We start from the raw sequence: 26,343 nt of genomic DNA on the forward strand, positions 1-26,343 counted from the left end.
ATTTTGGTCCAATAACTTTTTTTTGTTTAGCAAAGGAGCCTAGCCTGTGTGATAATGATCGTTTCAGTTCGGCAATCATTACTTGTTTGTTTGGTGTTTTGTGTTGTTTCGGGTAGACCATATCATTCCGATGTTTATACTATGCTGGCGTTGCAATTTCATCTATAGAGGGATTGTGAACAATTTTAGTTCTATTTATACAACTTATATATAAAAAGTTTTTGATCAAGTATATAAGTATATCCCAACTTAAACACAATCCCTGACAGATTCTGCCACCTACTGGGCAAACACAGTACCTTAGACAGATTCTGCTACTTACTGGGCAAACACAGTATTCCTGACAGATTCTGGGCAAACACAGTAGTAAGACAGATTCTGCCAGCTACTGGGCATACACAGTATTCCTGACAGATTCTGGGCAAACACAGTAGTAAGACAGATTCTGCCAGCTACTGGGCATACACAGTATTCCTGACAGATTCTGGGCAAACACAGTAGTAAGACAGATTCTGCCAGCTACTGGGCATACACAGTATCCCTGACATATTCTGTGCAGACACAGAAGTAAGACAGCGTCTGCCACCTACAGGGCAAACACCGTAGCCTAGACAGATTCTGCCACCTTCTGGACAAACACAGTATTTCCGACAGATTCTACCACATACTAGGCATACACAAGGAGCCTAGACAGAGTTTGCCACCTACTTGACAAACAAGTATTTCTGACAGATTCTACCACATACTAGGCATACACAGTAGCCTAGAGAGATCCGCCACCTTCTGGACAAAGACGGTATTTCTGACAAATTCTACCGCATACTGGGCATACACGAGTAGCCTAGACAGATTCTACCACCTTCGGAACATATACAGTATTTCTGACATATTCTACCACATACTGGGCATACACAGTAGCCTAGACAGATTCTGCCACCTTCTGGACAAACACAGTATTTCTGACAGATTCTATCACATACTTGGCATACACAGTAGCCTAGACAGATTCTGCTACCTTCGGAACAAATACAGTATTTCTGACAGATTATACCACATACTTGGCATACACAGTAGCCTAGACAGATTCTGCCACCTTCTGGACAAAGACGGTATTTCTGACAGATTCTACTACATACTAGGCATACACAGTAGCCTAGACAGATTCTGCCACATACTGGGCATACAGAGTAGCCTAGACAGATTCTGCCACATACTGGGCATACAGAGTAGCCTAGACAGATTCTGCCACCTACAGAACAAACACAGTATCTCTGACAAACTCTACCACATACTGGGCATACAGAGTAGCCTAGACAGATTCTGCCACATACAGAACAAAAACAGTATCTCTGACAAACTCTACCACATACTGGGCATACAGAGTAGCCTAGACAGATTCTTCCACCTACAGAACAAACACAGTATCTCTGACAAACTCTACCACATACTGGGCATACAGAGTAGCCTAGACATATTCTGCCATATACAGAACAAAAACAGTATCTCTGACAAACTCTACCACATACTGGGCATACAGAGTAGCCTAGACAGATTCTGCCACATACAGAACAAAAACAGTATCTCTGACAAACTCTACCACATACTCGACATACACAGTAGCCTGGACAGATTCTGCCACCTACTGGACAAACACAGTATTGTAAAATGGCACACCAATCACAGAACAAACTAATAAGTAACGAGAGAGGCGGAACATAATGGACACAGTCTCCTTCCATATCAGGAATGGTCAGCGTACACACAGTTCAATTTTCTTCCTCAAGCATTGGTGTTAATGCATATATTGTAAGAAAGAAAATAGAATCTTCACTCGGTGTCAGCATGTAAAGATATCTTGTTCACTAAATTTCACGGCTCATGATCTTGCTGACAGTTTCTTGGGTAACCCTACATCGGAGCCTTGTCTTTCTTCCTTCAGAAACACAATCGTAAATCCATTCTCACATTTACATCAGTTGCCAATGGCTTATAGTTGCCGTTTCCAGGTGCGGATCCAGTAGTTTACGTTAGAGGGGGCATTATTCCGAAATGGTGCATTTTGGGTGTATTTTATTACTTTTTTCTCCTATATTGAAATAAAAAGTAGAACCCCCCGATCCGCTAGTGGTTTCCAAATGTATGCTTGGCTTTTTAATTTGAAGGTTGCTTACTCAGTTTGAGTAAAGTGGTCTTTGTACAGGCCTGTATCAAATAAAGATCTTCTGTCGTAAATTGTAATTATCATAGTGTCATCATTATTTAAGTTTGTATTTTTCTATGTGAATGTTTGACAGCACAAAGTTCAAAATAAACTGGAATAAATGACAAAATCACTGTGATGCCATCCAGATTTAAGATTATTATTTTTTTTCAAATTGATAATTTGATCGTATAACTCCAGGGGTTCATAATGCAAATACTTATGTAAGCTTAAAATTTTATCGAATTAAGTCTGAATTACAAGCCTTTTTTCCTACACATACACAAGGATTGTATTAGTTTTACGCCCGATTCGGTCCATCGACAAAACAGTTATTTCTGTATTGTCCAAGGTCAAAGTTACATTATGTACAGGGAAGTCGAACTAGTATGGATTGACGGAAAACAAACACCGTTTGAATGAAAAACGGGCATTTATTGAAATGTCATAAATGTTGGCATTACTAAGAAGGTATTTTAGAAACGTTTTCCGAAAAAAAAACATATCTGGATGGACAAAACCGCCTTATTTGTTCTGGTCCTCGTGTCCGGGTGTAGGGGGAGGGGGGGGGGGGCGTTAACAGTGTTACGTTTCATTACCGTCCAAATAAAAATGAGACCGCTGTTTTACACACGGGCTATTTTAGATGTATGTGTGCCTGTAATATCTCCCTTCCAGAATCGGTTTTCAATCGGAATTCCTCGGCCATTTACCATCGAAAACAAAATCTGAAGTATGCCAGTATATCAGAAGAAGAAGTTATATTAATAATTATGATATTTATTAATTGTAGTGTTTTAATTTGTGTTACTTAGTTCAAATTGATTTCCAAGTTTATCATTGCACAAATATTTAATATTCCTGAGAGCAAAGCCCTTAGATTTAACTGCTTAAATGAAATTATCTACTTGCAGCGTAGTTAAATGCAAAGAATTCTGATATTGTAAACCGTCTATTAACATCCGAGATTGTTTTCGAATCTGTTTATTTCGTGTATTTGTTATTGATATTTATACTTAGATTTTTTACCAAAATAACCAAGTAACTCGGTCATTTCTACCCAAATGAGTCCCTGTTGTCCCATATAAACGAACTTATATTTCTAAAGAATTAACCTTAAAACAAGAATTTAGCAGAAAAGAAATGAAATACCTGGTTTGAAGGCGAACCACCGAACTCCTGCCGAGTTTGGTTGGAGTGATAATGTAAAAGTCAATTTCGTCTTGGGTAATAAAAGAAGCCGAACACCAGGGCCTATCTTTGATCAGCAATTGCTAAACGCAATACCTGTTTGCCAGTCTGTCACTCTGGCCATTAAATTCTAACTACCGTTACCATGATGACTTCTCCAGAAGCGGTCCTTTAATATTTCTTGCTGTTGTAAAAATTGCGTTGTTTATGAGCCATAACTTATGTGCAGTTATTAACTGAAAGAAATGTTTTCCTGGCAATATAAAAAGTAAGAATTCCGCAGAAGATCCCAAGACATTAAATGCAACCATGCAGTTTAATAGACAAGATATCGTTCTCGCTTAGACGGTTTGTCAGTTTTTGTTAAATAATACAGTCGAATCCCATTGGCTCGAACTCCTAGGGACCGGCGAAAATACCTCGAGCCTCGAGAAGTTCGAGCCAAGCGGGAATGCTTACATAAAATAAATTATGCTTACATTATAAATAAATCGGTCCATAAAATTCAGTTTGAGCGAACGAGGTATTGGAGCCAAGTGAGTTCGAGGCTATGGGGTTCGACTGTACTTTGTTTTGAATATCTGAGTTTGTAAAAATAATATATTTTATTCAAGATCACATTTTTATTCATTTTTGTTTGAAAATATTAGTTTGGATACGCAAAATCCTAGGATATGTGAATGTACAAAAGCTGTATCTTGCGGTGATATACAGACAGATAAACTTTAGAAGGCAGACGACACTTCACAGTATCTAGGATGGCGGTGCAAACACGCACATAAATCTCTATAGCACACAAAACTGTTTGACATATACCCAAAAACTAAGCTTTGTATCCGATTTTATCTCTCTGTACACCGTCTGTAAATGAGTGAAAACAATGTTTACAAATTGACGAAATTCATCCCCTTTCAAACTCGAGCATATTTCGCGTATTTTATGACCAAAGGAATTAGGGTTATGATCGGGCCACTTTTGATAACTGCAAATATGCAGGTATATCACTTTTTCAAGAGATTGAGTAAACAGAAAAAATATCTTACATCGCAATGCTTATTTTGAAAAGCGAGAGCACTCTACATTACCGTTATTTATATATATATACCCATAATACGTTGACATTTCAGTTTTTTTCTCTTGTATTATATGCAACTAGCTTTTTTGCGTTACCGCGTTTGAAGAAACTAATAAAATATTGCGTCTCTTTAGTTACTTTTTCGAGCCTGCGTGTGTGCGGAGTTTGATGGTACATGTATTTCCAGGAATTAGTACACTTGAAATCAGTCCTTGGTGGCAATATCGCTCAGGGAGGGTAGTTATATGTATTCATACAAATAATTATTGTTATATATAATTCAGGAATATCATTCTTTAAATCATATTTTGCACCGATACTATGTCAGAACCCGGCAGTATCAGAACTCATTACATCGCTTAAAAGTGAAAGAATCAAGGAAAAACTAAGCTGTTTATAGTGGACGAATCAAGGACAAACTAAGCTGTGCATAATGGACAAATCAAGGACAAACTAAGCTTATCATAGTGGATGAATCAAGGACAAACTCACCTGTTTGAAGTAGACGAATCAAGGGCGAACTAAGCTGTTCATAATGGACGAATTAATGACAAACTAAGCTGTTTTTAGTTGACGAATCAAGGACAAACTAAGCTGTTCATAGTGGACGAATCAAGGACAAATTAGGCTGTTCATAAAGTGGACAAATCAAGGACAAACTAAGCTGTTGATTGTGGACGAATCAAGGACAAACTAAGCTGTTCATACTGGACGATTTAATGACAAACTTAGCTGTTCATTGTGGACGAATCAAGGACAAACTTAACTGTTCGTAGTGGACGAATCAAGGACAAACTAAGCTGTTCATGCTGGACGAATTAATGACAAATTAGGCTGTTCATAAAGTGGACAAATCAAGGACAAACTAAGCTGTTGAATGTGGACGAATCAAGGACAAACCAAGCTGTTCATACTGGACGAATTAATGACAAATTAGGCTGTTCATAAAGTGGACAAATCAAGAACAAACTAAGCTGTTGATTGTGGACGAATCAAGGACAAACTAAGCTGGTCATACTGGACGATTTAATGACAAACTTAGCTGTTCATTGTGGACGAATCAAGGACAAACTTAACTGTTCGTAGTGGACGAATCAAGGACAAACTAAGCTGTTCATGCTGGACAAATCAAGGACAAACTAAGCTGTTCATACTGGACTTATAAAGGACAAACACAGCTGTTCATACTAGACCGATTTAGGATAAACTAAGCTGTTCATACTGGAATAATCAAGAATAAACTAAGATGTTCATACTGGACTAATCAAGGAATACTATGCTGTTCATACTCTACTAATCAAGGACAAACTTAGCAGTTCGTAGTGGACGAATCAAGGTCAAACTAAACTGTTCATAGTGAACGAATCAAGGGCAAACTAAACTGTTCATAGTGGACTAATCAAGGACAAACTAAGCTGTTCATACTGGACTAATCAAGGTCAAACTAAGCTGTTCATAGTGGACGTATCAAGGTCAAGCTAAACTGTTCATAGTGAACGAATCAAGGTTAACTAAGCTGTTCATACTGGACAAATCAATGACAAACTAAACTGTTCATACTCTACTAATCAAGGACAAACTTAGCAGTTCGTAGTGGACGAATCAAGGTCAAACTAAACTGTTCATAGTGAACAAATCAAGGGCAAACTAAGCTGTTCATACTGGACTAATCAAGGTCAAACTAAGCTGTTCATGCTGGACTAATCAAGGACAAACTAAGCTGTTCATACTGGACTGATCAAGGTCAAACTAAGCCGTTCATAGTGGACGTATCAAGGTCAAGCTAAACTGTTCATAGTGAACGAATCAAGGTTAACTAAGCTGTTCATACTGGACAAATCAATGACAAACTAAACTGTTCATACTGAACGAAAAAAGGGCAAACTAAGCTGTTAATAGTGGATGAGCAAGGACAAACTAAGCTGTTCATAGTGGACTAATCAAGGAAAAACTAAGTCGTTCAAAGTGGACGATTCAAAGACAAACTAAGCTTTTCATAGGGCAGAATCAAGGACGAACCAATCTGTTCAAAGTGGACGAATCAAGAAGAAACTAAGCTGTTCATAGTGGACGAATCAAGGACAAACTAAACTGTTCATAGTGAAAGAAAAAAGGACAAACTAAGCTGTTCATAGTGGACGACCAAGGACAAACTAATCTGTTCATACTGGACGAATCAATGACAAACTAAACTGTTCATAGTGAACGAAAAAAGGACAAACTAAGCTGTTCATAGTGGACGACCAAGGACAAACTAAGTTGTTGATATTGGACGAAACAAGCGAAAACTAAGCTGTCCATAGCAAACTAATCAATGACAAACTAAGCTGTTTATACTGGACGAATCAAGCACCAACAAAATCACTCATTACTTCACGTCTACACAAAATGCTGACCGCTACAAATTAGAATTATTCATTCATTTGATGTGATAAAAAGGAAGTGTAGTTATAAACATGATAATACCTAACTAGAGTTAATTTGAGTTCAAGTCTATAAACATGTTTGGCAAACTAAAGGTTTTTCAGAATTCCTCAGTACAATAACTGATTCCAACTTGCAAACGCCTACGTGTGCACAAAGAATGCATCTCACTTTATGTGCTGCAATGCCCAACAAAAGCATACTGTGCGCTGTGGAACACCAAGTGTTCGGAATGGATATAGATATATTTATTGCTTCCGAAGAGGAAATGTCAGAAGATTCAACAAAGCTTCCAATCTTATCATCTTCATCTTAAAGGGACGCCTTCAGATTTTTATAGCGTCAGAAAAAAGTTAAAAATTCGTTCGTTTGAAATGCGATCAAAATTAAGGTAAATTTGTTTACAATTTTCAAACAAATATGACACGCAGTCGAACCCCGTTTGCTCGATATCGGTTGGCTCGATTTCCTCGTTGGCTCGAACTTGATGTAAAGGACCGATTTAGTTTAATTCTTTATATCGCTTGGCTCGATATTCGCGAGGCTCGAAGTGTTTTGGACGGTCTTTGGAATGTCAGCCAACGGGTTTCGACTGAATAATGTTTTATTTTGCCGAAAAGCTTTGGTAACGCTATTGAAAATTGAACTTGAGGCTTAGGTTAAACATTTTTGTTCAAATGAGTGTATGCGAGTTACTGTTTGATGTTTGTGCCTAAAATGAGTTACTCAATTCAATTTGAACAAATTAAAAACAAACAATCATGCTAACATACAATCTTTGAATGAGCATCTTTAAAAAATATTTAAAAGGAGCAGGACTATTGCAACCTGGTGCATATGCTTAAAGAAATAATTCTGCAAGCGCTACTGACATTAAAGTGACACTCATACTCCAAAATAAGATTTACCACAATTAATACAATTGTTTGAATTTACTGAAAAGGAAGAAGGTTTATCAATCAAAATTTATGTTTGTTATACATGTGTATGTTTTGATTTTGAATAAGAGTGTCACTTTAAAGCTGCACTCTCACAAATTGACACTTTTATCAACTTTTTTTTTGTCTGGGAAAGAGCAAATTTTGGCGTAAATATCTGCAAACCAATGATATAAGATTGCTGACGGAAAATTAGATCAGGTCGTTTTAAGAAAAATGCTAAATACGTCAGTTTTTGAACTTAAATATACAAATCTACGATCTGATTTTTTGTCAGCAGTCTTATATAACTGGTTTCCATGGATTTTCGCAAAAATTTACTCGTTCCAAGACAAATAATAAAAGTTGTCAAAACAATCAATCTGTGAGAGTGCAGCTTTAAGCAGCACTGGAACTTTGCATCTGTGGTGAAGATTGTGTATCAGTCCATCAATTCAGAGAGATAAGCGATGAAGAAGAAGAACCTACTGTTCAAACTTCCCTTTCATCGGAAATCGGACCTAGAATTTGGATAGCGCAAATAATTGAAACTGCATTGCAATTAACTGAAATGCATCACCAATTGAATCCACACGGGAAACAGGCGGTTTATGCCTTTCGTAAAAAGCTAACAGTCCAGAAAAGGATTATATGTCTTTCGAATAGAAAATCTTTGTCGACTCCACCGAGTGTGAAACCATGTAACACGAGATCGCTTTGATCTCAGTCCTCTGTGTTTGTTATTGCCCTATTCATTCAGGTTTCACCACCGCGGGAAGTGGTATAATACCTTTTCCCTCAAACGTTCTGAAATTTCTAAACCGCTTGCAATTGCTTTCAAAGACATTTCACGCTTGTTTGAAAATTGGTTTTAGAACTTTTAGTGGTTTGTTTATGATTTCATCTGAAACCCCGGCGGCCGGTGAGCCGACAGTCTTCTAAAATACCTGCTGTTTTTATCCTTATTTCTTTTAACCAATAGGTTGAATTTTTGTTTTTTATTAGTGTATTAGAGTTTTGTTTATTAGTACATTTCAAGCAAGCCGTCGGGTTTGGCGGGAAGACAATACAAGTTTGTCCATTTTTTTATTTTTTTTATTTCGTTTTTCTTTCAGCTTTATACTTTTGAAGTTTCAAAAAGTGGTTTGGGCGCTGTTTAACAATATCTCCACTTTTGAATTATTCAATAAACATGATCAAATTTTTGATACAATTATGTATGAGTCACACTCATTCCTCACAATAAAAGTTTTCTATTATCTTTAATTTTCTACGCTCAATTAAGTAAACGATCGAAAACGAAATTTAAATTAATATATGAATTATTACAGTTTACGTTATTCATATTTGTATTGAGTGAAAATTACCAATAATTGAAATTTAAATGAGATATACGAGGAAAACTATTCATATCTTTGTGGTAATCAACAGCTCTTAATATGTGAGAAAAACTCCATCTATTGCTATTACATTACGATAATAGATGCTTCATTGTCGAATAACTTGAATGAGATTGCGAATTTTCATCCCTAACGATAATTTTATTAACACTGAAATGCATCACAATTTTTATTATTTTCCATTAACATAAAATTTAATCCGCATTGAGATGAATCCAGTGTTTTATCATCTTTTTTTTTACTCACGATATATTATTCTTGACAATTAAATACCAACTAACGCTGATCTATAATTATGGAAATTGAATTGATCTTAGAAGCACAATGAAATCTACAGGGGCATACGCAGATTCCTAAGAACTTAAAACTACATCGAACACTACCGGCCAAGTGCAAAAGCCTTAAAACTTAGAACTGCATCGAAAACTACATGGCCAATAGCGGAAGCCTTGAAAATTAGAACTGCATCGAAATCTACAGAGTAAAACACAGAAGCCTAAGAACTTGGAACTGCATCGAAAACTATATGAACAATAGAAGAAGCCTAGAACTTAGAACTGTATCGAAACTACTGGGACAAACGCAGAACCTTAAGAACTTAGAACTGCGTCGACTTCGAACTTTTTGGGAAAAGCACAGAAGCCTAAGAACTTAGAACTGCATCGAAAACTATAGGAACAAGGGCAGAAGCCTAAGAACTTAGAACTACATCGAAAGCTAAAGGGACAAGCGCAGAAGCCTAAGAACTTAGAACTGCATCGAAAACTATAGGAACAAGCGCAGAAGCCTAAGAACTTAGAACTGCATCGAACACTATAGGAACAAGCGCAGAAGTCTAAGAACTTAGAACTGCATCGAAAACTATAGGAACAAGCGCAGAAGTCTAAGAACTTAGAACTGCATCGAAAACTATAGGAACAAGCGCAGAAGTCTAAGAACTTAGAACTGCATCGAAAACTATAGGAACAAGCGCAGAAGTCTAAGAACTTAGAACTGCATCGAAAACTATAGGAACAAGCGCAGAAGACTAAGAACTTAGAACTGCATCGAACACTTTAGGGACAATAGAAGTCCTCAGAACTTAGAACTGCATCGAACACAAGAGGGACAAATCTGGAAGCTTAAGATCTTAACACTATAGGTACAAGCCACTCAGCTCCCTAAATCCGATCCTGTTTAGAGGCAAAGAGATAAACAGGGACGATTATGTTATGTGTATGTTTCAATTGTTTAAATGAGTGTAAAGTAAAAGAAAAAGGCAAGTGTCAGAACGTGAGTTTATTTCTTGTTTACTGGTACCATGCTTGTACTGCAAACAGGAAACCAGACAAGCCAACTAGAAACACGCAAAGAAACACATTACTGGAATAAATATAACGGTAGTGGAATATCGTAAAAAATATCAACTTGTAACGTTTTGAAGGGGTTTGATCAATCTTTTGCATAATGTTTTATGTATTCTTATATTGTTTGAAATGGTTTATTCAAATTGAATGATAAACAACGGCAAATGTGTTTTATCACCGATGTTTTCTGGTCTATCAGGTATAAACAGAAAATGAGCCTAGATATGTGTGTTTTCTGCATTAAATGCTTCAACGCTATAATTCTCACTTTGATAGGAAGGAAGAACGACAAAATTTTAAGATAAAACACATTCCAATTGGAACATGTACGTTCCCCTAGAAATAAAAGAAAAAAATTAGGTTAATTTTGCGTGACCCTATCGGCATTATGAGCCATTGTCTATTTCATTTTTGATTGGATAGTCGCGCCGTCATTTGTCCAATGGTAAACGACGTTTCGAAGTATTTTGTTTTGGCCAAAAGGTTTGGAGTGCAGTAAATAATCAATGTAAATCATCCACCCTCCCTTTCCCGCTGGGATGGGGAAATAAGGTTAGATGTACAAGCATAGTTTTTGTTTTACTCTACAACTTAGTTACCTCAAGTGTTTTCCAATTGCAGGTACGCGAGAGACGGCGTTTATTTACGCGATCCTGAGTGCAGGCGTGGTTCACGCCACAACAAAATCGTGCAGCGTGGGTAATCTGACGGACTGCTCGTGTGACATGTCAAGATACGGGGAACAGGACGTGGAAGGGTGGAAGTGGGGAGGATGCAGGTATATTGGAGTGATGTTTAAGACATTGGACATGGTATTCCAACAGTGTATTGCACTAGTGGATCCAGGGGGAGGGGAGGGGCGGCGCCCCCACCCTAAATTCGTCTACGTTTACTTTTAATATCAGTATAGGAGAACATAAGTAATAGAATGCGCCGAAAATGTACCATTACGGACTAATAATTGTTGAAATTGTCTTGGGGAGAACCCCCCAACCCCACTGCCGACACTTTTAACCATATAGATATAGGTTCTGTGGGAGGAGAGCAAGGGTTACGCCCCTAAGTTACACCCCCTCTAACGCCGAATGCTGGATCCGCCCCTGTATTGTGCACCAAAAAAGCCATTTGTTTAATCGGTCTTTAAAACAATCATTGCAGTGTATTTATCAAAGGGTTATATATAGCCAATTAGCATGTGCAATCCTAGGGCTAGTTACAGCGATCCATTAATTGATCGAACGGGTAAAGAAGGGATTGTTGAATGTCTCTGAGATAATTATAGCAAATCTGTTTTGATTTCTCAAACGGTAATGCACCAGTCAATTGTAACCACGCCCCCTCCCCAGGTCCGGTAATAGTGGGGTCTTTCACTTTCGGTCCAGGAAAATTCCATGCCCTGCGTAGATAAACTGCTTTTAAAATACCCACAAAATTCCCCCGCACCCCGGGGATATCCTAGGTAAGGCCCATTCTCCGCTATTTTTGGCGCGAAAACAAAACCATCGCATTCATTTGGCTTTGCAGGTCCACCTGGAAAAACCTGGCTCATTTCCCCCGCTATACCCCCCCCCGGACCTGGGGGGCGAGGGGGGGGGGGGCGTGGTTCCAATTGACTTGTGCATATATATATATATATACATTTACTTGGACCTGTTTCCTTAGCGGGTTTCAGGATAAAAAGCAGATATATTAAGCAAAATTCTCAAAAACCGTTGATGAAACAAACAGTTATGGTGTATCTTTTTAGATGGTATTTGTGTTTTCTTAAGTGAATTAATATGACTTTGAAACTAAAGGAAGTCACACAAACACGTTTAACCTGATAAGGAGGCTGTTGCATCCATTGACTTATGATTTAGCGGTCGCGTTGGTTTTGTCCATCCATATTGTTACATTACAAGGTTTTGAGCGTACTACACTATCTATAGATGAAAATACACTTAACTTTAAGTTGACCATTGCATTAGTTCGCTAGTATTCGTCAGGTGTGCATGTGCCAGTGTTGCAAAAGTTAATCTAATACGTCATATGCTATTATATCTTAATGATATTAAAAATACTTGGTTGACATTGATGGTATGGAAAATAGATGATTTTGTATTTAAAACACTTATACTTTTCATTTAATTTGAATATGAACTTTTAAAGAATTGTCGACTTAATACGGACATGTGCTTCTCTCGGAAGATTCTTTATTCTATACAGCATTACTATACATTAACTCAGTGTGTGTATACCACGTGATAAATTACGTCATATATGCTACGTCGGAAAGCAACATTTTGCATAAAATGAAGACTTAAATCAAAGATAACTTTCCTTTTACAAAGGGCAGTCTATGCCGCTTAAAGAGCCCCACCTTTGTTTTATTACCGAAGTTTGATTAGGTGATTACTTTCCTCAAACACTTCAACAAACGTGTTTCCATAATAATGTTTTGACAGTGCTCCGTCAGACGGCCGTAGTGTGAAAAAGGTTTTTCAAAGTGTTTAAAGAAACTAAACTCTCAATCAAACTCTGGTAAAAGATCGAAGGCGGGGCTCCGTAAGAGGCGTAGACTGCGCTATGTTTCATCTAAAATGGTGAAGAAATAGTGAAGTTATCTTTGTTTTAAGTCTTCATTCGAAGCAAAATATTGGCTTCCGACGTAGCATTTATGACGCAATTTATCACTTGGTATACACACCCAGCAACTTTTATCTATTTTATTCAGTGACAATATCGAGTACGGGTTGGGGTTCAGCAAGAAGTTTGTTGACGCTCCTGAGATGTTAACACAGGGTCGAAACATCAGGAACACAATGAACCTTCATAATAACGAAGTCGGAAGAAAGGCAAGTACTTAATCTATTTTCTAGACTTTTAAAGCGTAAGTACTCTTTTAGCCATAAAAAGATCAATTTTCGAACAGAGATATGAAAAACTGCGATCTGATATTTTGTCAGTAGTCTTTCATCAATGGTTTCTATACATTTATTCAATAATGGCATATTCGAAGACAAAAAAAAAAGTTGTCAAAACGGTCAATCTGTGAGAGTGCAGCTATAAGTCGGTTCTAGGCCCTAACCCGACACAGCGGCTACTTCCCGTGACGTACAGTTATTACCGCCATCACCTTTATCACCTGGCCCCAATTTCTCGAAACGTCTTAAGTCCCTCATAACAGGATTATCACCTGGCCCCAATTTCTCGAAACGTCTTAAGTCCCTTATAACAGGATTAGGCTAAGCTCACTATTTTTGTTTTAAATAATTTGCGTGATATTTACTTCTTTAAGAATTTTTATACTTAAGATAGGAATTATCTTTATGATTTTCACAATAAACCATTTTTTAATTATCAAAAATCAATTTAACTATTTATTTTGGAGTATTGAAATAAGCTACTTAAGCCTGTTAAGCTTAAGAAGTTTCAAGAAAATGGGGCCTGGTGATTAAAGTGATGGCGGTACTACCCCAACACATTATTCAAGAAGTTAAAAAGAAATTATTTTGATTTTTTAAACCTTAAAAACAACGTTACTCAGTTGGACTTTAAAATCAAATATTGCTTAAATACCTGTGTAAATACTATTTTCCAAAAAACTTAAATTATTATAGCTGTTATTATCCATATAATTTCAAAAAATTATTGATATAAGGTTAAGTTGTCAAAACGTTGACCAATATTAGGACTTTCAATTTTACTTAATCATTTTACGGTATTGTTAGAATTGTTTACAAATAGAGAAAATTGACCGCATATTATCATTATTATATATATATACTTGTTTGTTGATCTTAGAAAAACCCTCCCTCCAAATAAAAAAACCCAAACCAACAAAAAAACAAACAACAACAAATAGCACACGCTTATACACGATGTTATAATATTATTATACTTTCAAATAGAATATGAAGAGGATAACATGTTAGATAAATTACAAACTTGTTTTTGATCCTTTTGTAATTGGGGGTATATTTGTAAAATACATTAAATTTGCACATACGTGCGAACTGCAGTAAATCTTTATGTAGTTAGACCCGAGTGCAGCCGATCAAAGATATGATATTTCGTTAATTTAATAACATTTTATAAGCAAGCAGCTATTAAAATACCGTTCCTCATTTTTTGTATTACTCACAATCGTATATCACATATTTCACATATATCAGTAATATGAATTAACATATTTATGATTTTTAACATATTTCGAAATATCGACAAAATGCTTTATTAATATTAAGCAATTAAATATGAAAAACAACATAATTGATTAGCACAAGTACGCTCGTTATATATCATATTTATTTTAAATTCTGTCGCATTCATCGTAGTAAATTACTCAAATTGCAATAAAAACTGAGATTATTTTAAGATTTGATGGATTCTATAAAAAACGTATTTTAAATGAGTCGATTCATCCCATTACAATGTGCGGTATTAATGAAGCGAGTATTATATTTAATTGGGTGTTTCAATGTTTGTGAAATAAATACAAGTTTAATCAAATACACAAAGATGATATCAATTCAACCACAGGTGCGATGAGAATGTTTTGTATTTTATGTGATGGGGAAGATTTAATCAATTTTGGTGACTTCTGTGGTAAAGCCATTTAAAGTTTACCTCTCTTCAAGTTATTGCTCTGCACATTAAAATGGTTAATACGTCAATAAAGACGGTGTCACATTTGGCCTACAAAAATACATTCGGTTCAGGACACCCGACCCTACCTACAAAAAAGGTGCCGACTCTGCCGTTTTAAGTCAGTTGTAAAAAACAAATAGTTCTTTTTTATGTATTATTTTTAAGTGTGTGTTTTAATATATGTAGTTTAAAATCTTTAAAGCTTTATACAGAATATGGCTTTAAAATCATTCTCCAATAAAGATAAAAATGACGTTCTTAAATAAAGCCTAATACAAAATAAATACATAACTAAAAAGGTCATCCTTCGTACCTGTCTTTGAAAAGGATGTTACGCTAACCAATAGGCCTACTAACCAAATCATTTTTTGGCCTTAGCAAGAAACCCCGAGGAAAATTGACAACATTTTCTTTTACATTGTTTCAATGTTGAAATTTGTATCATCTGTAACATACAAACGTAACATATGTTTAAGAAATGATTAACAACAATACAGCATACCATTGCCAATGGATATTTCAAAGCAGATATTTTTTAATATGCCAGTAAACTGTCACAAAACGTTCACATGTAACACATGTTTAAGAAATGATTAGCCTAAAAAAACATACCAATGCAATTGGACATTTTGAAGAGGCTATTTTTAAATATGCCAGTAAAACTGTCACATAACGTACACATGTAGCACATGTTTAAGAAATGATTAGCCTAAAAAAAAAACCATACCAATGCAATTGGACATTTTGAAGTGGCAATTTTTAAATATGTCAGTAAAACTGTCACAAAACGTTCACATGTAACAGATGTTTAAGAAATGATTAGCCTAAAAATACAACATACCAATGCAATTGGACATTTTGAAGTGGCTATTTTTAAATATGTCAGTAAAACTGTCACAAAATGTACACATGTAACACATGTTTAAGAAAAAATTAGCCACAATACAACATTCCAATGAAATTGGAGATTTTAAAGAGGCTATTTTAAAATATGTAAAACTGTCACAAAACGTACACATATTACATACATATGTATGTTAAAGAAATGATAAGCCACAATACAACATATCAATGTAATCGGACATTTTAAAGCAGCTATTTTTAAATATGCCAGTAAAGCTGTCACAAAACGCACACATATAACACATGTTTAAAAATTGCTAAACCACAATACAACATACCAATGCCAATGGACATTTTAAAAAAGCTATTTTTAAATATGCCATTCAAACTGTCACAAAATTTGGCGTTGCACCAATAAATGCATTCTTTAGAACATCAAATTTGTACATAGATATGTTGACCTATATTTACAATAAATAGCAAATTAAGTACATTAAGCTGTTCGTTGTATCGCTAAACGAACAAGGATCTCAAAAGTTGATATGGTTTTGGTAAATTTAAACAATAAGACAAATTAAACAAACAGCAAATCAGCATAACTGAACACATGATATATTTGAAAACGATTGACGAATATCTTCATTCGTTTGACGCATAAATTGACAACGCCATGTCTCTTTGAACTTCTTGACATGTTCCTTTTGATGTCGCCGCTTTTGTGCAATGGTTCGAGACTAACTTATTTACTTATCTTTCAAGGGTCTTTCACCATGAACACCTTAAAAGGCCTTGGGCTCGTGCACCCGTCAATGTTCAGACGCTACCCAAACTTGTGAAGTGATAAGATGAAAGTTAATATCTTAATTAAGGGGTATTTAGTCGGCAGGCATAAAGGGGTTGGAAAAGACGATTGAAAATGAGTAAATGCTAAGATTTACGACCTCAGGGTTTGGCAATAGAGTCAACGATGCAGAATAATATAGGTTCAGGGGGAACTTCATAGCTTATTTTCAGTTAACAGACACAATGTAACTTTTTATCGAACCCGAAGAAAGCTATAATTTCGGTGTTCTTTGAAAGGTAAATTATTGTTATTAGTCGAGTGATTTTAGCACGTTTAATGAAGGAAATGAAGATTTATTACCTGTATTTCACCATTACAGATTGATTTGTTTTGCGTGGATCCCAATTTTAAATTGAAAAAAGAATCATTTGTGTACGTGTGTTTTTATGCACATAGTCGCCACTGTGTTCATCAATCCGTCCGTCTGTCTGTCTGTCCGGGCCAACATAAGGGTGTTTAGGGGGTGTGTCCATAAGGATAAGGTGGTTAATGTTAATTTTTTTCTATTGAAAAAAATACATAACAATACACGTTTAAGGGGCTTTTTTAAAGAAGGAAAAACACGTGGTGCGTTCGTCCGTCCGTCTTTCCGCCTATTATTCCGCCCGTCTGTAACGCCCTTGTCCGGAGGATAACTTCTAAACTATTGATGGTATTACAATAAAACGCGTGGTATATAGAGAAATGGCAATGGGAGGAAGTGCAGTGCACAAGAACCACGATCATATCATGCATATTAATTAAGTTATCTCCCCTTAACGAGCTTTCAGTATCAGCGCTTGTCCGGGCCTCATCTTACAAAATACTATGGGGATTAAAATGAACAGAGGAAATGCAGTGCTCATTATCCTGCCCAACATAAATATTAAATAATCTTCCCTTAACCTGATTTAAAAAAAGGTTTTTGTTATGGCCTTATCTAGGAAAATATGTAAGAAATAGAAGTGAAACTTGAAATGTAGATAAATGGCTATGAGAAAAAGTGCAGTGCACAAGAACCATACTGATGCCCTACATATTTTATTCATATTCTTATTAAACTGTACCTAAATGTACCAGCCTTTTTTAACATTAAAACTCAAATGTATTGACTGGAAATTTCATATGTACATATATAGTGCATAAACAAGGATTGCATTACTTAGCAAGCATGACTTGGTATTTGTAAATATTTCTCCTTCGTGCATATGAATACATGTGTGTAATTATAGTCATCATTGCTTACTTCAAATTTTGTTATTTTTTGTGGATATAATGGTATTTAGAATTTCCCTATTTATACATCACATTTACTTTAAATGTTATAAAATGTTTAAATATTCATGATCACGCTACTATAATTCCTTTTCTACATATTTTTCTTTAGAAGTGTTTTAATGAAACTGAATTTATGATTCACACAGATATAACATCATTGAGACGAAAGTGTTATTATCTTAAACTTTAATTAAATATCAAACATACATGTTCATCATTTTTGACCGTTAAAACTAGTATAAAATACCTTAACTTTCAGTTTGATTGTAAAAACAACATAACAAACACAACCAGCACCAACAACACCAACACAGCAAACATATACACGCGATAGTCTGTCTCTGACAGAAGTGCACCATCTTCTTTGCTTGTGCAAGTTTAGAAAAACCCATCAGATTTGTATAAAATTTGCATATAATAGGTACCAGAACTAAAAGGTTCGTGCTCTAACATATACACTTTCCAAACGTTCGTGTGCTGAAAGCTATTTTCACATTATTAATTGAACATGTTTACACATGAGTATGAATTTTCTTCTATATTTTATAGCTCCTTGAATATGATATATAATCGCACATCATTTCATCTGCATCAGCCTTTACAGGGGATAGTTGCACTGGTGACAGGTTTAATTACAAAGATGGCATTTGAGAATCGTTTACAGACTGCTGATCTCATAGTGTTAGTTGTTGGAATACTAGTGTCACTTTTCACTGGCATATTCTACTCGTACAAAGAACGGAAACACGTGTCATCCTACTTCTATCACAGAGGAGGAGGCAAACTCTCGGCTATACCAGTGGCGATGTCGATGCTTGTCACATTTGAGTCATCTATCTTTTTCCTTGGCTACCCGAGCGAGGTCTACATCCATGGCTTCATCTACTGTTGGATAAACATAGGAATTGCTATCGGTTGTTCTATGATGTTCTTCATCACCATTCCGCTCTTCTATCCTCTTCAAATTACGAGTGTTTTCGAATACCTTGAGATGAGACACGAGTCACTCATGATTCGGCAACTTGCAATGTGGCTAAGCACTTTGTTCATGACTTTGTATGCGGGGATTGTCATCTTCGGAGCCGCAACTGCAATGGAGTCTGTGACGAGCTTGTCGGCATGGGTTTATATTGTTGCAATGATATTGATTGCCGTGGTCTATACAGCATTAGGTGGACTTAAAGCTGTTGTTGTTACCGATGTTGTCCAAGGCGTGATTATGCTTGTAGTTATAGTTGCCGTTTTAATTTATGGAACTATTAGCGTTGGTGGTATTGGAACGGTGATTGATATTAATTCAAGGACGGGGAGAATGAAAGTGTTCGATTTCGATCCAAATCCTTTCACAAGGCATACGTTTTGGACATTGGCGGTCGGGTCTGCTCTCAGAAGTGTCGGACTTTCGTGTAGACCACCCGTTATACAGAGGCTGAATTCAACCAAGTCAATTCAAGAGGCAAGAAAAGTTGCTGCTATTTCTATCCCTGGATTCGTCATCTTACAAATTTTAGTCATGTTCCAAGGTCTCATTGCATATGCATACTTTACGAAGAAAGGTTGTGACCCTTTAGCTTCAGGACAAATCGCAAACCCTAACCAGATTATGTCATTCACTGTTTTAAAGATGTTTGAATCTGTTCCCGGAGTAACAGGACTATTTCTAGCTGCTCTTTGCAGTGCATCACTGAGCACAATTTCTTCCCTCTTTAGTAGTGTGTCGGCCATTATATCTGAGGATTTGATAAAACCAAGATGGCCAACAATGTCAGAAAAGAAACTAACCAACATTTCAAAACTGGTTGTTGTTCTTAATGGATTAGTTTGCATTGGTGTAGGACTTTTAATAAGTTACATAAAAGGTCCGGTAAATCAAATTGCGGCAAGCATCCTTGGAGCCATTGATGGGCCCATGAACGCAATATTCTTTCTATCGATATTCATCAAATTTACTACACGGAAGGGTCTAATAGCTAGTACAGTTGTTGGCCTTTGTCTTGCGCTTTGGATATCGTTAGGGTATAGTTTTTCACCAGGAAGAAAGAAAACACCATGGTTACCCCTAGGACCCACGGACAAATGCTACCCTGATGAAGAAATCTTCACAAATTTTACCACTGATTATCCATTTTCACCAGGCGGAGCACGAATGTCCAACATGTCATTATATGAAAACACCACAGTAGATCCATCTATAACAGATCTGAATCCACTCACAGCTTCAACAAATGACTTGAAAGGGGTCGACAACCTGTACTCAATTTCGTACCTCTACTTCTCTTTCATGATCTCATTTTGCGCCATTCTTGCGGGACTTTTGGTCAGCAAATGTTCCAAGAACGATAAACCTGCCAAGGTTCCAAAACATCTTATGCTTCCCTTGAACCTGCGATTATTTAAGTGCCTACCAAACTATGCGGACCTGATTGCAGATGGCAAAGAAAGTGCCGCAAACAACGGTGAAGAGCTGGTCGAAATGCATACTGCTACTGACAAAACATAATAAGGTTGTGGCTGCTAAGGTTCAGAAATGTTTCATCTATATCAAATACAATATATTACTTGTATATTTTATTTAGATAATATATCAGAACATGTGTATATAAACAGCCTCATTGGATAATATATTTACAAAACAACCATTTTTCCAACATCACAGTTTTCAGATTTTGATGTGTATATCCTCTCAGATGACATTATAGATATGCTTTAATGCCAGATTAATCCTGAATTTTGTGTGCCAGAGACAAAAATTATCATTATTGTCTAAAAATAAACTGCTTTTGATTGGTCTGGACACCATTCAACTTTATCGAATTTATAGTTAGATATACTGGTTCTACGTTTGTAACCCTCTAAGATATCACAGTGCCACTTCTAAGTTGAAGTATAAATTATGAAATGGAGCAAAATTAAGAAATAATCTACATTTTTCATCTATAGAAATCAATATAAATTTTAACACAATATGTACATATTTCATATTTATATATATACAAAATATGCACTCTTACTCCCGAATAAGATGTACCACAATTAATACAGCTGTTTAAATATACTAAAAGGGATGAACATATATCGAAAACAATGGTTCTTATGAAGGATATCGTGTTTAACATGATGCGCCTTGGTCAACTCAGTATTTCTTTCACTGGTGAATATCACATCCTATTTGATAATTAAGATGTTCATAATTGTATAAAAGTGTACATTTACAATTGCAATAAAAATGATGAATGTTGTATTTATTCATATACGTTTTGAATTGAATGTTTACGGTCTTGCTTTGTCCTCAATATCCTGTGTTATTTCATTAAATATTTGCCATATTAGTAATGATTCTGACTGCAGCTTTTACTTCATTAAACTAACTCTATACTGAATGTTTCTCAAGCAAAAACGAGGCGCCGGTATCGACTATAAACATTTCAACGGCCCAGTTTTGATACTGAATTTATTGAACTTTGGCGACAATTTCGCATATTAATATTAACGAATAAATAACTTTAACCAATAATTCTCAATTTATTAATTCTCGTAATAAATGGGGAAGATTTTTATGATGTGGGGAAATGTGATTTTCTTATTAAAGCCAGAACGGTGAAATAAACCCGCCAGATTCTTTAATAGAAATAATGACCTATGACTTATGGGCCACTAACATTGACAGACCTTTCACACTTTATTGACCGCGCAGGCAAGTATATGGGACGTCGACCATAGATTGTTAGTGCTGTATTAAATTATCAGAAATGTTTGGTAGAAAAAAGTGACTTACGAGTCTAGTTAATATGAACTTTAAAATCAGTAATTTGTGCAAAATATTTAAAGATTCACTCTTACCACAATTAATGCATGCTAGTTTTAACTTACCAAAAAGGTTGAACAAATGTCGAAAACAATGGTTTTATGAAGAATACCCAGAGTTTAATTCGAAAGAAAGGTGCAGAAAACACGGCATTTCTACCTGATGAGATAAATGTAGATCGCAGTAAATATTTTAGCACTCACCAATCATTTAACATTTGTGTTTTAAGCTATTTAATACATGATTACAATCTTGTTATCATGAATTATTTTTTTCCATAAATGCATTATTTAGGAAGTACTTAAAGGTTTATCGCTCAAAATTGATGTTTGTTATACACGTGTATGTATTTATTTTAAATAAGAGTGTCATTTCAAAGCGTTGATATAATATCCTCATATCACTAGGAGTCATTTAAAGCTCATCCGAAGAGGTCGTTCGGTCATCAACGCTAATAGTTTCGGTATGTCACACTCTCTCTGTTCACCTGAATGTAAAGCAATACTCGGATGCATAATGTGTCTAAGGAAAGGTCTTCAATGTGGTTGGTTCAACCAAAAAATAACAACAACAAAGACAGCAAAATATATTCACATTTTTTTCTAACAAAAAAAGGTCGCTTTCGAGGGTTGACAATATCAATGTCACACATGCTGCCATATGATATTTATTATATCATACCAAACAAAGTAAAGTACATACAAAAGTGTTTTTTTTAATTCATTTAATTAAGGTAAACAAAATATAGCATAATAAAATTATTATATCTATAACAAAATTCCACAGTGAAGTATGCTATATTTCCTTCAAAAACTTACAGTTCCTGTCGTCTGATGCTTTTGCGTACATATTCAATAGTGACGTCATTGCTGTATGTGTAAGGGAGGCAATCACATCATGATTTAGCTAAACTATTTTGGCAGTTATTTGCCCTTACATCACATTCAAAATGTTACTGCGGTCACATGACATGACAGCGATTTTTCGCTTGGTCACGGTAAAAAATGTTGCAAATGTTCCTGATAGTCGAAATATCTCTTTTTCGGGTAATGGGATTTTACCATTATAGACAAACGTTGGATATAATAATATGTAATATTCCACATAATTTTGAACAATGAGGAAGGACTAACAAACATACAAAAATCCGATAATTGGATACTTTGCCATGCTAAGAGGTATTAGAAGTATAAGTTATACGTGTTTAACTTATTTTGTTTAAGATACTAAATTAACAATGTTTTATTGTTTTAGGTAACCGAGGACCTGATGGATTTCAAATGCCGTTGCCATGGCGTATCCGGCTCATGCGCAGTGAAAACCTGCTGGCGAAGTTTACCGACGTTTCGACAGATCGGGAACGCCCTTAAACATAAATACGAACTTTCCATACCGATATCTCGTCGATGGAAACGACAGTTACGCCGGAAGGGAAAAACAAAAAGGAGACAGCCAATCAAAGAAGACGATTTAATATACGTTCATAAATCGCCTAATTATTGTCGTCCAAACGAGAAACGTGGTATTCTCGGAACGACGGGACGTTTGTGTAATAAGACGTCGTCTGCTGGTGACAGCTGTGATTTACTGTGTTGCGGGAGAGGCTATAACACACAGGTGGTCACATACGTTTCACGGTGTCACTGTAAATTTATCTGGTGTTGTCACGTGCAATGTAAAACATGTGAAACTATGATTGAAAAACACACGTGTAAATAGTGTACGTGTATATGTGTATGTGTGTAGAAACGATTCGAATTATTTTTTCGTCGCAATATTTTTAACGTTTGGGTATACATGGTGAAAACTGTTTAAAAAAACTCACTGCAAGTTTCTGTCAGTGATGAAGGTGTCAATTTGACAATGAACTTATAGTGCTTATATCATTTCATTAAAATTGGCGTATATCCAATACATGGCCTCATCATGAACTACATATCGATGTCTTCACTTCAAAATGCCGAAGTTGCATTTTTTCTGTTTCGTGATGTTTATATCACATAAATCATGAAGGCGAGCTGCATCTAACAGCTGAATGGCGAGTAAATAGTCCGTTGCACAATGTGATCAAAATATCGAGCAATTGTTGGACATTTCTCACAGAGAAGCAAAAAAAGCCGAACCTTCAGAAATTGAAACTACAAAAATTCTAACTTCGGCTTTTTGTAAAAAAATGTGTGATCAAATTACCATGATAAAATACTGAAAACGTTGCTACGGAAAACATCGGATTTTGTTGCTGCGGCATTTGAAAGTGAGACCATCGATTTTCACCTATCTATGCTATTGTTGTTCATGCGTTATTTATTAAAACGATATTTTATTTTTTTCGAACTTTCGAATGTTTTGGCGTCATTACATGTAGTGAGAACTCATGACTAGTGGTTGCTAGGGACATATTAAGTCGTTCATGTTTGATAGAGTCAGACATCTATTCTTCATTTCATTTTTCCTGAAATATTAACAAAATGTTGTCTTCGTCACAAGTTCAGAATAAAACTATACTGTAAACAGATATGGGATATGCGAAAGATATACTCGAATTTGTTGTTTGTTTATAAATGAAGGTACAATAATTACATTTTAACAAAGTTTGAAAAAACCCACAACATGTTGGCACTAGTAAGTGAACTTGTGAACAAGTCGCTATAGATGTTTGCTTTGCATTTACAACTGCATAGGTCTTGCACATTTTGGAACATTCGGAACTCCTCGGCCATTTTCCATCAAAAACAACCGTACATCAGTACAAGTAGTTCGTATTTTTTTGAATAATATTATTAATTTATTGCAGTGTTTTAACATGCATGTTGTAAGTCTAAGTTTAAAACGATTGCCAATGAAGTAAACTACTGCATAAAAAAGTAAGAGTCCATAGAGTAAAGTCACTAAGTTTAAATGCTAAATTGAAATTACTACGCGATCTATTTGCAGCGTTGCTAAAATGTAAAGGTTTCTGGCATTGTAAACCGTCCATAAACATCAGAGGTTGTTTTCAATGGAAAATGGCTGAGGAGTTCCGAATGATTCTTGAATGCAAAAGATTAAACACAAACACAGAACCACCGTACATATCATAGTAAGTTTCATTAAAGCATCCAGTTGGTGTTGTTGTAGATATATGTCTGTATAATTGTTGATAGTTTACTATTGTGTATATAACTTTGTATCTGCTTGTTATTTTTATTTACATTGAATAAGGCAAATAGCATAATATATTTCGAATATATAACAATGTTCGTGTTATGGGTTCATGCCTTTGGTAGTACTTCTGAGGCTGAATTAAAGCTGCACTCTCACAGATTAACAGTTTTGACTTTTCTTTAAATTTTGTCTCAGAATCAGCTGTTTTTGAAATCAATGCCTTCAATTCAGTGATATAAGTTAACTCACAATAGAACAGATCATCATTTGTTTGGAAAACTGCCGAAACATATCATTTTCAATAAAGGGTTAGTCACACTTTTAATCATAAAACGTTAATTTTCCAACGTAAATGTCGGCAGTCTGATATCACTGGTTTCAAGATATTTACGCAAAAATTGGCTCATTCTTAGAAAAATAAATCGTCAAAACGGTCAATCTGTGAGAGTGCAGCTTTAAGTCTTTGGTTTGGTTAAAGATGGCCAAAATATTTACTGATTGGTCAATATTTATCAGAAAATTAATATTGACCAATGAAATCATTTAAATATTCAAACTAGCTTAAAAATAACATATGGACAATAAATCATGTTTTATTCCAATTGGCTACTAATGTTAATTTCATGACGCAACCATTGGACCTTTCTCGACCCTTATACTTCACATTACAAAGCTTAGTACGCATAATAACTTATCATTCAGAGGTCGAACCCCGTTTGCTCGAACTCGCATGGCTCGAATTCCTCGTTGGATCGAACTGGATGTAAAGGACCGATTTCTATAAACTGAAGGTTAGCAATTCCGGTTGGCTCGAATCTTCCGATGCTCGAGGTATTTTCGCTGGTCTCTGTGAGTTCGAGCCAGCAGGGTTCGACTGTATATAATTCTATCATACATCCATGAATGTTGAGGGTATAATGGTCAGTATAAATTATTAACTTATGTGACAATGTCAATAGTTAAAACATTTGAACTTTGCTCTTTGGTACTTTTTTTGTAAAAACTGTAATATTCTGGTAAATATTAAAGTTGTTAAAATAAAACGCTTCCATTGTTTTGTCTGCTCACCGCAGGGTAGTGCTCAAGGTGAGTTATTGTAAAAGACTGATGACCGTCGCCAATAAATATGAATATTTTCCTCTATTAAACGTCTTCATTTAGATCCGGTTCAAATGGAAAAACATCTCCACCAAAGGTTAAGATAAATATTCGTCCTTAAAAAATGAATAATTAAAATCAAGTTAAGAGGTGCTTGCTTTAGATCTTAG

General features: G+C 35.6%; 1 protein-coding gene across 1 annotated transcript in view; it reads left to right on the forward strand.

Moving 5' to 3' along the window:
- The window catches only part of LOC128216567 (protein Wnt-16-like), a 45,947-nt gene extending 19,840 nt beyond the window's left edge, over positions 1 to 26,107 (forward strand). The window contains exons 3-5 of the mRNA XM_052923162.1: positions 11,175 to 11,331; positions 13,267 to 13,387; positions 23,186 to 26,107. Of these exons, the coding sequence (XP_052779122.1) occupies positions 11,175 to 11,331; positions 13,267 to 13,387; positions 23,186 to 23,650 (743 nt within the window). The 3' untranslated portion in view covers positions 23,651 to 26,107. The remainder of the gene's footprint in view (positions 1 to 11,174; positions 11,332 to 13,266; positions 13,388 to 23,185) is intronic.
- The last annotated feature ends 236 nt before the right edge of the window (positions 26,108 to 26,343 follow it).

The sequence above is a fragment of the Mya arenaria genome, chromosome 14 (assembly GCF_026914265.1).
Source record: "Mya arenaria isolate MELC-2E11 chromosome 14, ASM2691426v1".
NCBI classification, from domain to species: domain Eukaryota; kingdom Metazoa; phylum Mollusca; class Bivalvia; order Myida; family Myidae; genus Mya; species Mya arenaria.